Source organism: Glandiceps talaboti, chromosome 3, assembly GCF_964340395.1.
Source record: "Glandiceps talaboti chromosome 3, keGlaTala1.1, whole genome shotgun sequence".
Taxonomy (NCBI): Eukaryota; Metazoa; Hemichordata; class Enteropneusta; family Spengelidae; genus Glandiceps; species Glandiceps talaboti.
Genome location: NC_135551.1, coordinates 24751411 through 24764828, shown reverse-complemented (window position 1 = coordinate 24764828; position 13418 = coordinate 24751411). Strand labels below are relative to the sequence as shown.

Here is a 13418-nt window from a genome sequence, read left to right as displayed (position 1 = left end):
TAGTAGTTTAGTCTAAGATGGATAGAAATAGTTGAAAAACAGTGACAGTGTTATTGTAGCATGATTCAATTTGGAAAGGAGTATAGTTTGTAAGGTTAGGTAACTCTGGTGTCTGGTCTCCTAGTTACATGCTAAAAATCAAAATGGCGGACATTTTTCTAATAAATTTTAGTAGTTTAGTCTAAGATGGATAGAAATAGGTGAAAAACAGTGACAGTGTTATTGTAGCATGAATGAATTTGGAAAAGAATATAGTTTGTAAGGCTAGGTAACTCTGGTGTCTGGTCTCCTAGTTACATGCTAAAAATCAAAATGGCTGACATTTTTCTAATAATTTTTAATAGTTTAGACTAAGATGGATAGAAGTAGGTGAGAAACAGTGACAGTGTTATTGTAGCATGAATGAATTTGGAATAGAGCATAGTTTGTAAGGCTAGGTATAACTCTGGTGTCTGGACTCATACAAAAATGTAGTTACATTTGTACATGTTTAAAACGAAAATTGCGAACATTTTTGTAATAAATTTTAGTACTTTAGTCTAAGATTGGTAAAGGAAGGTCAAAAACAAGGAAAGAGTTGATTTAGAATCCACCAGTTTGGAAAGAGCTTGTTTTGTCAAGAATGATAGCCCTGTGAAACTTACAAGTGTGTCTCTGAATTGTCTTTTATATGCTGATGAGTCTCTACCACTAGAAATTAAAGTTGAGTTGCAAAGTTGTTTATTTAAATTACATTATTTTGTACAAAGTAGAAAATAATAATCAACATTAAGAAATCAAGGTCATATGTAAATACAGGAAATCCAAATTTTATTTTTTATAATTTTACTCTCGACAATGTAAGCCTAAGAGAATACTGTTTTCTTGGTATCATTATTTCTTCTAACAGTAAATTTAAACAAAACCTCAATAACTTGAAGTGTAAATCCACGAGAGCTCTCTTAAGTTCATGTATAACTATTTCTTCTAACTAGAGTATTTCTATTGATGTGGCTTTAGATCTCTTTGATTGTTTAATTGTTGCTATTGTGACTTACAGATGTGAAGTTTGGGGTTATGAAATTGAGAAATTTTCAGATTCTTGTTGATGTTTTTTTTTTCTTTTTATAGATTTCTACTTTGGGTTTCTTATAAGATATCAAGATGTGGTATTGTTGGAGAATTAGGTCATTTCCCCACTAATTTCACTGTAATTAAACTTCTGTTAAAGTATTGGTATAGATTAATTGTCGATGGACAATTTATTGTGAGCAGCCTACATTTGTTCTATGTGTTATTCAACATGGGGTATTTATATTTTATTATTAGAAACTTACTTGTTAAATATAATGAGAACAGTGTGTGGTCAAATCTTTGCAGGTTTAATTATACTAGGAAGGTTCATCATAATTTTATGACTTATGTCTAGAATTTTGTAATCATGGTACAGGGAATTACATAATGACATTAGAAGAAAAAAGTACTAATAAAAACAAAATGAGAACATTTAGATTATTTAAAACAGCTTTTGGTTTTGAGAAACATCTTCTGCAAATTAAAAATCCAGTTGGTAGAAGACTAGTGACTAAATTTAGAATTTTGGATTATAATATTTATATTGAGTTGGGGAGATGGTGTACACCTAAGATTCCTGTACATGATGAAAGAATCTTTAAATTTTGTCAAATTATGCGGTAGAAGATGAATTTCATCATTTCATGCTTTATTCTCATTATACAAATTAAAGAAAGGCACTTATTCTTCTTCTTTTTCATTAGATAATTCAAATTTTCATTCAGTTTCTGCATATTTTGACCTCAGATGATAGACTTCCTCTTGGAAACTTTCTAGTCGATGTAAACAGTGCTCCATCAGTTGGTTAAAAGAATATATTTTAATCATTTTATTTCTGCATGTTATTTTTGTATGCTTTACCATGCATGTAAAGATTGACTGACTGTAGACACAGCTGAGAATACAGTACTACTACCAGTATCAATGTCTGTTGTTAAACTTCATGCTAGTCACTAGGAAAGCTCAGAAAACTGTCTATGTATACACAATCTTGCATGGTTCTCTTCAAAACATCGTTCATTCCAACAGCTGTGTTTATTCAAAACTCATTATATGGCCCATTTTAAACCCACAGAATGTTAATTGTACTTGTGTCAATTGCTTTGTACATTGTATTTTGAGCATAAAGATGCATTCATAATCATGTACGCATAATAAATGTTACACCTCGTTATCTTATCTTTATCTGTGTTTATGTATTACAACTCAGAGTGAGACAATGCATAGGGATGGGTCTATACTAGCGACAAACACACTACTTTCTAAACTGCATGTCCTGCTTGATATTACGGGAAACGTTTCTGACAATGGAGAATCAGTCCCTTGTGACGTGAGCTAAGATTCTATTCAAGAATGCTATCTATGATGATCATACAAAATAATGACGTTATTTGGGTATATACAATATTCAAAGTTATCGTTGCCGGCGATTGCTCCGGAATATTCAGCTGCCAATATTGATTGTTTTGTATTACGGTCGAAATAGAGTAGAATATTGCCATCATGGAATAGTGTATACTTATTAGCACACAATTACAAGTTGTTGTGATCCAGACACACGCATAGTTTTTCTAATAATAGTGACACATGTACATTTTTGTCGATGAAAGAACAGGGGTCAACTTACCGTGAAAGTTCGCACCTCTGGTTCGCACTTGCACTACGCTCTCGCGATGTATACATCTAGACTGGAACACAGACAATTCTGTGACTTGAAGGAGCACTAGCACTGCACGTGAAGTACAAGTGACACATGTGCATGATGTGAATAACTATATACACAAACAAATTGTAACGTGTGCAAAATGCGCAGGCGTAAACCCGAATATGTATTAAACCAGACACAGGCGTTGTTTACCAGTCACATGCGTTACTGGCAACTCTCATGTCTGCAAACTCGACAACGCGCGTACTGCCTCTATCGAACTTAGAATGACTTGTCATGTAAATAACATCTGCAGAGCAGCATCCCTAGCCATTCGAAAGATCGGCCAAATTAGAAAGTACCTCGACAATACCAGTACCGAAAGACTAATCCATGCATTTGTTACCTCTAGGCTGGATTATTGCAATTCCATCCTCTATGGATTACCAGACAAAGAGATCAACAAACTTCAACGTGTGCAGAACACAGCTGCTAGACTTGTTGCCAAACTACGCAAATATGATCATGTCTCACCAGTATTACATAATCTTCATTGGTTACCTGTACGTCAACGTATTGCATACAAAATCTTGCTCGTCACCTACAAGGCTGTCAACAAACTGTCACCATCCTACATCATTGAACTAATACCCATACACAAGCCAACACGTGCCCTACGTTCTAGTACTCATCTTACACTTGCCATTCCACGTGTTGCAACTACCACGTACGGAGATCGCGCCTTCTCTGTTGCCGGTCCTAAGTTATGGAACTCTCTCCCAATTCACATTAGGAGAGCGGTATCGATCGAAACATTCAAGTCCCAACTAAAGACATACTTGTTTACAAACTTTTAGAACATACTATACTTTTATATGCAGTAATCAATAAGTTTTGTTTTTTAGTGAATTTCAAGTTGTTGTTTTTAATAGTAATCAATAGTGAACGTCAAGTTTTTGGTTTTGGTTTTGATTTCTATGCAAATCAAGTTTTTTTGTTGTTGTTGTTTTTTTTTTCAGTATTGTAAAGCGCATTGAGGCTGTTGCGTAATGCGCTGATAAGAATTTATTATTATTATTATTATTATATCAGCTTTGTCAATCACTTTGAAAAATAACTGACCTGAATTGGTGAGATCGTCATCACCGTGTCTATGTCAACTAATACAGATAAATGCGTCATTCAGCATGTACGTACGGTACTATTTTTGTCTCCAAATCGCCCTCTTTCATCGTACGTGGGTCATTCAAAATGTAGGTGGGAGTAAACTTTCTTGTCACAAAAAGGTCGTTTTTTTGTACGCTGACATTTTTATGGTCACCAAAGATAACTACCATACCGTAATTTTATACCTATACCCACCATTTTAAATTCGCTATTCATTTTGTTCATACAATATAAAATCTTCTGTACTCTTACTCTGTGTATTGACATTGGAAAGAATGCCAATGCTTCATGTATCTAGAATACTGAGAGAAAAAATATGTACAACTTATACCGCTATGTTTACGCATTTATTACAAGTCATGTTTACTTCACAATTAGCATTGATTACCAGACAAACGTTGGAATTATCGTATCCGTATTTGAACAAGTAAGATTGAGAGTGATTTGAATAGTAACAGGTTTGTTTTTCCGTACAAATAACGAACAAGACCCATTCCAATATTATATATATTATGTTAAAATATCAACTTTCTGTGACAACACATACGTTATAAAGACATTCACATGTTCACACATGCCATATTTGTTTGCAAAAATCACCAGTTTCCCATTGTTGTCATGGATTTTCATAGAGAAAGCGATGCGTTGTGCACAGTTTGCATTCAATTTGACAATAATCCCCATGAAGTAAGGGGCCCTTTATACCCCTGTCTCGCCTTTACGTTGTATAATGTCTATAATATATGTCACGTCCTATAGAGATATTATAAAAATCACCTCAAAGACGCCAATGGTGCATCAAATGGAGTGATTGTAATAGATATCAATAGATAACAAACAGACGTGAACTTCAAGTATGCCCATAACTATAACACTTATCGTGCCTTACAACCTTTCTTAATTTGAAAAAGTATTGGAGTTGATTGTATTCCGTGTACGAAATCACGGGTTACATTTAATACCAGACCAAAGGGTAACACTTTTAAACCGATCACTGACGGGCTTGAAATTTTGGTGCAGAACGAACATAGTTTTACTATACAATTTAGTCTTGAAACAAGATTAATTACCCTATTTAAGGAAAGGTTTCAAAATTATGAAACGCGGAAATAGTTTCTTTTTATAAAGTAATTGAAATTTTGGTGCAGAACGAACATAGTTTTACTATACAAATTAGTCTTGAAACAAGATTAATTACCCTATTTAAGGAAAGGTTTCAAAATTATGAAACGCGGAAATAGTTTCTTTTTATAAAGTAATTGAAATTTTAATTTCCAACAAGCTACAAATGCATAACAATCAGTTATATTTCAAAGAAACATGATAAATTACTTAATTACTGGAGAAAAAACTATGCACATTTTAAACCTACAGGAAATTACAAATTTGAGAAGTACATGTCGTTATACCATATTAGTTTTATTATATTAGCTAACAAGTTTTTCTTACCATAGAACTGCAAACAGAGAGCCATCTGTTATATGCAGTATGGTTGGAAACAATGTACAGGTATTAACAGTCTTGTGTCTGGATAAAAGCAATAAAGCTTTATGTGTAACTCGGTAATAATATGCAACGCCTGCGCAGTTTGAAATATAATTACATACAAAGGATTCCTGTATATTTTCCAACTTTACATTTTCAGTAATGAGTTTTGCATAAGAACTAGAGTAGCGTGTTTTAAGAGATATCAATTTCTTTCGAGAGAAACAGGTAATGTATACTTTCTATGTAACAAAATAACTATTCAGACAAAATACGTGTCTGTTAAAAGTGAACGTATCATCCATAAACCAAAACTGAGCTCGAATCTCAAGTTTCCGTGCATAAGAACGCGTGCGTCTGTTATCAAAACGTATTGTTATTGTACCCAATTCACGGGCATCAATATCATGTCTATAGCTGATTTCATATAAGCACTGGAAGTTCCTTGTCTGTGCAAGAACTACCTAGTCAACATCATGAAAGATATGAAGAAAGGGGGCAATATCAGTGATCAACTTTACTGGAAACTTTATCCCAGCTCTGATGAACCCCCTAAACTATACGGCACGCCCAAAACACATAAACGAGATGCACCATTATGACCCATTATATTTACCTGTGACAGTATCACTTACGACGTTACTCGTTAAATAGCTAAAATCCTTACACCACTTGTAGGTAAGACCATATAAAGTGTCAAGAACAACACAGAATTGGTAGACAAACCATGGACACTACAAGAAAGTAGGTCTACGGACAAACTTAAGATCTTCAGGTTTCACCTGGCGACAACTGGTCTCCTATAACGTCACGAATCTGTTCACGAGCGTCCCAGTTTAGTATTACGCTTGAGTGTTAGCAAAAGAACGGTTGTACAATTACCAGCATATACTCACTTAACCTTTCATCAACTAAAACAGATTTGAAAAGTGACGAAATGAAAGTGGTTTTCATACGTTTCATGAGACCAGTTCTGAGTCGTAAACAGTAAACAACGATCGAGTTCGTGAATGAATCTACAGAATTTTTCACGAGTTGCCGACATTTCAGCACTACTCAAGAGTCATTGTATACATGTATGTGTATAGTGTTATACTTTGTAGAACCGAATATTAAGAGCCCACCATATCAGCTTTGTCAATCACTTTGAAAAATAACTGACCTGAATTGGTGAGATCGTCATCACCGTGTCTATGTCAACTAATACAGATAAATGCGTCATTCAGCATGTACGTACGGTACTATTTTTGTCTCCAAATCGCCCTCTTTCATCGTACGTGGGTCATTCAAAATGTAGGTGGGAGTAAACTTTCTTGTCACAAAAAGGTCGTTTTTTTGTACGCTGACATTTTTATGGTCACCAAAGATAACTACCATACCGTAATTTTATACCTATACCCACCATTTTAAATTCGCTATTCATTTTGTTCATACAATATAAAATCTTCTGTACTCTTACTCTGTGTATTGACATTGGAAAGAATGCCAATGCTTCATGTATCTAGAATACTGAGAGAAAAAATATGTACAACTTATACCGCTATGTTTACGCATTTATTACAAGTCATGTTTACTTCACAATTAGCATTGATTACCAGACAAACGTTGGAATTATCGTATCCGTATTTGAACAAGTAAGATTGAGAGTGATTTGAATAGTAACAGGTTTGTTTTTCCGTACAAATAACGAACAAGACCCATTCCAATATTATATATATTATGTTAAAATATCAACTTTCTGTGACAACACATACGTTATAAAGACATTCACATGTTCACACATGCCATATTTGTTTGCAAAAATCACCAGTTTCCCATTGTTGTCATGGGTTTTCATAGAGAAATCGATGCGTTGTTCACTGTACGCATTCAACTTTGACAATAATCCCCATGAAGTAAGGGCCCTTTATACCCCTGTTTCGCCTTTACGTTGTGCAATGTCTATAGTATATGTTACGTCCTATAGAGATATTATAAAAATCACCTCAAGGACGCCAATGGTGCATCAAATGGAGTGATTGTAATAGATATCAATAGATAACAAACAGACGTGAACTTCAAGTATGCCCATAACTATAACATGTATCATACATTACAACCTTATTTAATTTGAAAAAGTATTGGAGTTGATTGCATTCCGTGTACGAAATCACGGGTTACATTTAATACCAGACCAAAGGGTAACACTTTTAAACCGATCACTGACGGGCTTGAAATTTTGGTGCAGAACGAACATAGTTTTACTATACAATTTAGTCTTGAAACAAGATTAATTACCCTATTTAAGGAAAGGTTTCAAAATTATGAAACGCGGAAATAGTTTCTTTTTATAAAGTAATTGAAATTTTGGTGCAGAACGAACATAGTTTTACTATACAAATTAGTCTTGAAACAAGATTAATTACCCTATTTAAGGAAAGGTTTCAAAATTATGAAACGCGGAAATAGTTTCTTTTTATAAAGTAATTGAAATTTTAATTTCCAACAAGCTACAAATGCATAACAATCAGTTATATTTCAAAGAAACATGATAAATTACTTAATTACTGGAGAAAAAACTATGCACATTTTAAACCTACAGGAAATTACAAATTTGAGAAGTACATGTCGTTATACCATATTAGTTTTATTATATTAGCTAACAAGTTTTTCTTACCATAGAACTGCAAACAGAGAGCCATCTGTTATATGCAGTATGGTTGGAAACAATGTACAGGTATTAACAGTCTTGTGTCTGGATAATAGCAATAAAGATTTATGTGTAACTCGGTAATAATATGCAACGCCTGCGCAGTTTGAAATATAATTACATACAAAGGATTACTGTATGTTTTCCAACTTTACATTTTCAGTAATGAGTACTTAAGTTAGAACACTTTGCATAAGAACTAAAGTAGCGTGTTTCAAGAGATATCAGCACTCTGGCGTTCACGTCTGAGAAATTTCCTTCTAGAGAAACAGGTAATGTATACTTTCTATGTAACAAAATAACTATTCAGACAAAATACGTGTCTGTTAAAAGTGAACGTATCATCCATAAACCAAAACTGAGCTCGAATCTCAAGTTTCTGTGCATAAGAACGCGTGCGACTGTTATCAAAACGTATTGTTAGTGTACCCAATTCACGGGCATCAATATCACACCTGCGCCTTAAGTTTCAAATCGATTCCACTTAATAGGCAAATAAACATTGCGAAAAATTACACGCAGGATTTTCAATCATAAGTATGCAACAGAAAAACACAATCGGAACTTAGATGTCTATAGCTGATTGCATATAAGCACTGGAAGTTCCTTGTCTGTGCAAGAACTACCTAGTCAACATCATGAAAGATATGAAGAAAGGGGGCAATATCAGTGATCAACTTTACTGGAAACTTTATCCCAGCTCTGATGAACCCCCTAAACTATACGGCACGCCCAAAACACATAAACAAGATGCACCATTATGACCCATTACATTTACCTGTGACAGTATCACTTACGACGTTACTCGTTAAATAGCTAAAATCCTTACACCACTTGTAGGTAAGACCATATAAAGTGTCAAGAACAACAAAGAATTGGTAGACAAACCATAGACACTACAAGGAAGTAGGTCTACGGACAAACTTAAGATCTTCAGGTTTCACCTGGCGACAACTGGTCTCCTATAACGTCACGAATCTGTTCACGAGCGTCCCAGTTTAGTATTACGCTTGAGTGTTAGCAAAAGAACGATTGTACAAACCAGCATATACTCACTTAACCTGTCATCAACTAAAACAGATTTGAAATGTGTACGTTTTGTCATACGTTTCATGAGACCAGTTCTGAGTCGTAAACAGTAAACAACGATCGAGTTCGTGAATGAATCTACAGAATTTGTCACTAGTTGCCGACATTTCAGCACTACTCAAGAGTCATTGTATACATGTATGTGTATAGTGTATAGTGTTATACTTTGTAGAACCGAATATTAAGAGCCCACCATATCAGCTTTGTCAATCACTTTGAAAAATAACTGACCTGAATTGATGAGATCGTCATCACCGTGTCTATGTCAACTAATACAGATAAATGCGTCATTCAGCATGTACGTACGGTACTATTTTTGTCTCCAAATCCCCCTCTTTGATCGTACGTGGGTCATTCAAAATGTAGGTGGGAGTAAACTTTCTTGTCACAAAAAGGTCGTTTTAGTGTACGCTGACATTTTTATGGTCACCAAAGATAACTACTATACCGTAATTTTATACCTATACCCACCATTTTAAATTCGCTATTCATTTTGTTCATACGATATAAAATCGTCTGCACTCTTACTCTGTGTATAGACATTGGAAAGAATGCCAATGCTTCATGTATCTAGAATAGTGAGAAAAAATATGTACAACTTATACCGCTATGTTTACGCATTTATTATGTCATGTTTACTTCACACTTAGCATTGATTACCAGACAAACGTTGGAATTAACGTATCCGTATTTGAACAAGTATGATTGAGAGTAATTTGAATAGTAACGGGTTTGTTTTTCTGTACAAATAACGAATAAGACCCAGTCCAATATTATAGATATCATGTTAAAATATCAACTTTCTGTGACAACACATACATTACAAAGACATTCACATGTCCACACATGCCATATTTTTTGCAAAAATCACCAGTTTCCCATTGTTGTCATGGATTTTCATAGAGAAATCAATGCGTTGTTCACTGTTCGCATTCAATTTGACAATAATCCCCATGAAGTAAGGGCCCTTTATACCCCTGTTTCGCCTTTACGTTGTGTAATGTCTATAGTATATGTTACGTCCTATAGAGATATTATAAAAATCACCTCAAGGACGCCAATGGTGCATCAAATGGAGTGATTGTAATAGATAACAATAGATAACAAACGTGAACTACAAGTATGCCCATAACCACAACACTTATCGTGCCTTACAACCTTTCTTAATTTGAAAAAGTATTGGAGGTGATTGTATTCTGTGCATGAAATCACGGGTTACATTTAATACCAGACCAAATGGTAACACTTTTAAACCGATCACTGACGGGCTTGAAATTTTGTGCAGAACGGACATAGTTTTACTATACAAATTAGTCTTGAAACAAGATTAATTACCCTAATTACCCTACGCGGAAATAGTTTCTTTTGATAAAGTAATTGAAATTTTAATTTCCAACAAACTACAAATGCATAACAATCAGTTATATTTCAAAGAAACATGATAAATTACTGAAATTACTGGAGAAAAAACTATGCACATTTTCAGCCTAAAGGAAATTACAAATTTGAGAACTACATGTCGTTATACCATATTAGTTTTATTATATTAGCTAACAAGTTTTTCTTACCATAGAACTGCAAACAGAGAGCCATCTGTTATATGCAGTATGGTTGGAAACAATGTACAGGTATTAACAGTCTTGTGTCTGGATAAAAGCAATAAAGATTTATGTGTAACTCGGTAATAATATGCAACGCCTGCGCAGTTTCAAATATAATTACATACAAAGGATTACTGTATGTTTTCCAACTTTACATTTTCAGTAATGAGTACTTAAGTTAGAACACTTTGCATAAGAACTAAAGTAGCGTGTTTCAAGAGATATCAGCACTCTGGCGTTCACGTCTGAGACATTTCCTTCTAGAGAAACAGGTAATGTATACTTTCTATGTAACAAAATGACTATTCAGACAAAATACGTGTCTGTTAAAAGTGAACGTATCATCCATAAACCAAAACCGAGCTCGAATGTCAAGTTTCTGTGCATAAGAACGCGTGCGACTGTTATCAAAACGTATTGTTAGTGTACCCAATTCACGGGCATCAATATCACACCTGCGCCTTAAGTTTCAAATCGATTTCACTTAATAGGCAAATAAACATTGCGAAAAATTACACGCAGGATTTTCAATCATAAGTATGCAACAGAAAAACACAATCGGAACTTAGATGTCTATAGCTGATTGCATATAAGCACTGGAAGTTCCTTGTCTGTGCAAGAACTACCTAGTCAACATCATGAAAGATATGAAGAAAGGGGGCAATATCAGAGATCAACTTTACTGGAAACTTTATCCCAGCTCTGATGAACCCCCTAAACTATACGGCACGCCCAAAACACATAAACAAGATGCACCATTACGACCCATTATGTTTACCTGTGACAGTATCACTTACGACGTTACTCGTTAAATAGCTAAAATCCTTACACCACTTGTAGGTTATAATTAGACCATATAAAGTTTCAAGAACAACAAAGAATTGGTAGACAAACCATAGCCACTACAAGAAAGTAGGTCTACCGACAAACTTAAGATCTTCAGGTTTCACCTGGCGAAAGCTAGTCTCCTATGACGTCACGGATCTGTTCACGAGCGTCCCAGTTGATGAAACACTTAAAGTCATCAAAAACAATTTAAAGGCGGCTGACACTCAAAGATCACTTGGAACTCAATTTGAATAGATCACCAAGTTACTTGAGTTTTGTTTGTGAAGAAGCACTTGATGTTCGAAAAGACTAATTTTCATTTTTACCTTTTTTACAGGTACCTCACCATTACCATGATAAGGCCGTCATTGTTGATGTTAGCCGTTGTCGTAGCGTCAGCCCTTATTGACGTAAGTTACCTTTTGAATGTCGTGATATAGGTACGACAGTGAATTACAATTCAAAATGATTTTTGTTGAACGTATACGAGACTTAAGTTATTTATATTGAGACTTATATGAGACGGTGTGCACAGTCCTGTAGATTTCTTATCTGGCAAATGTAAACGGTATGTTAATGATTGTTTTACTACTGGCAACTGTGTAGCATATTGAGCATCGAGCTTTTGGCAGTTTCACTTCATTAATTTTGTGCAATGGAGTAGGTTTTTGTTATATTTTTTTAAGCTCCACTTCACAACAAATAGTCCCTATAACAATCACTCTTGTTAAGTTATGATTTACATTTCAAAGATTCGTGTGCCAGATGGCTACATTTAGATATGAGCATTTGCGAAGTCTCGTCTATTACGTACTGTGGTCGTGTAATCTGTTATCACTTGACAGTATGTATGTATGTATGTATGTATGTATGTATGTATGTATGTATGTATGTATGTATGTATGTATGTCTGTCTGTCTGTCTGTCTGTCTGTCTGTCTGTCTGTCTGTCTGCGTGCGTGCGTGCGTGCGTGCGTACGTTTGTATGTATGTATGTATGTATGTATGTATGTATGTATGTATGCATGTATGCATGCATGTATGTATGTATGTATGTATGTATGTATGTATGTATGTATGTATGTATGTATGTATGTATGTATGTATGTATGTATGTATGCATGCATGCATGCATGCATGTATGTATGTATGTATGTATGTATGTATGTATGTATGTATATATGTATGTATTTATGTATGTATGTATGTATGTATGTATGTATGTATGTATGTATGTATGTGTGTTTTTGTATTTATTTATGTATGTATGTATGTATGTATGTATGTATGTATGTATGTATGTATGTATGTATGTATGTACAACACCTAAATTTTAAAAAAAACACGACATATCTCAACAGCGAACCTATTTGTATAAAAGAAATTCTCAACTCAAGCAATATTTGTACAATAGGGATCATTATTCATCATTAACATTACCTGTCGCTGCTGCTCTGTCAGACTTGCAGTTTTGAGAAGTGTCTTGCATTACGTCAAGTGTGGCTTATAGTGATAGGTTTAGCTTAAATATTTATGTGTGTGTGTGTGTGTGTGTGTGTGTGTGTGTGTGTGTGTGTGTATTACCGTTTCTTAAAGCTTGCGGTGTTTCGTTCTATGTCATAACATAATAATATAATGCCAGGTGATGACCTATTTATATCTCGCCTATAGGTATCCTTTCTGTTAAAGAATATTCATTCGAACCGTCAGGATTCAATGTATTTATCAGAACTGTTCTACTCATTACTTTTTCACTGTGTGTATGTGTGTGTGTGTGTGTGTGTGTGTGTGTGTGTGCGTGTGTGTGTGTGCGTGTGTGTGTGTGTGTTTGCGTGCGTGCGTGCGTGCATGCATATATACTC

General features: G+C 34.6%; 1 protein-coding gene across 1 annotated transcript in view; it reads left to right on the top strand.

Annotated features, from left to right (window-relative positions):
• Nucleotides 1–13418, top strand: part of LOC144433262 (uncharacterized) — a 66190-nt gene that overhangs the window by 32180 nt on the left and 20592 nt on the right. Inside the window, exon 2 of the mRNA XM_078121571.1 lies at nucleotides 11895–11967. Coding sequence (XP_077977697.1) covers nucleotides 11911–11967 — 57 coding nt within the window. The 5' untranslated portion in view covers nucleotides 11895–11910. The remainder of the gene's footprint in view (nucleotides 1–11894; nucleotides 11968–13418) is intronic.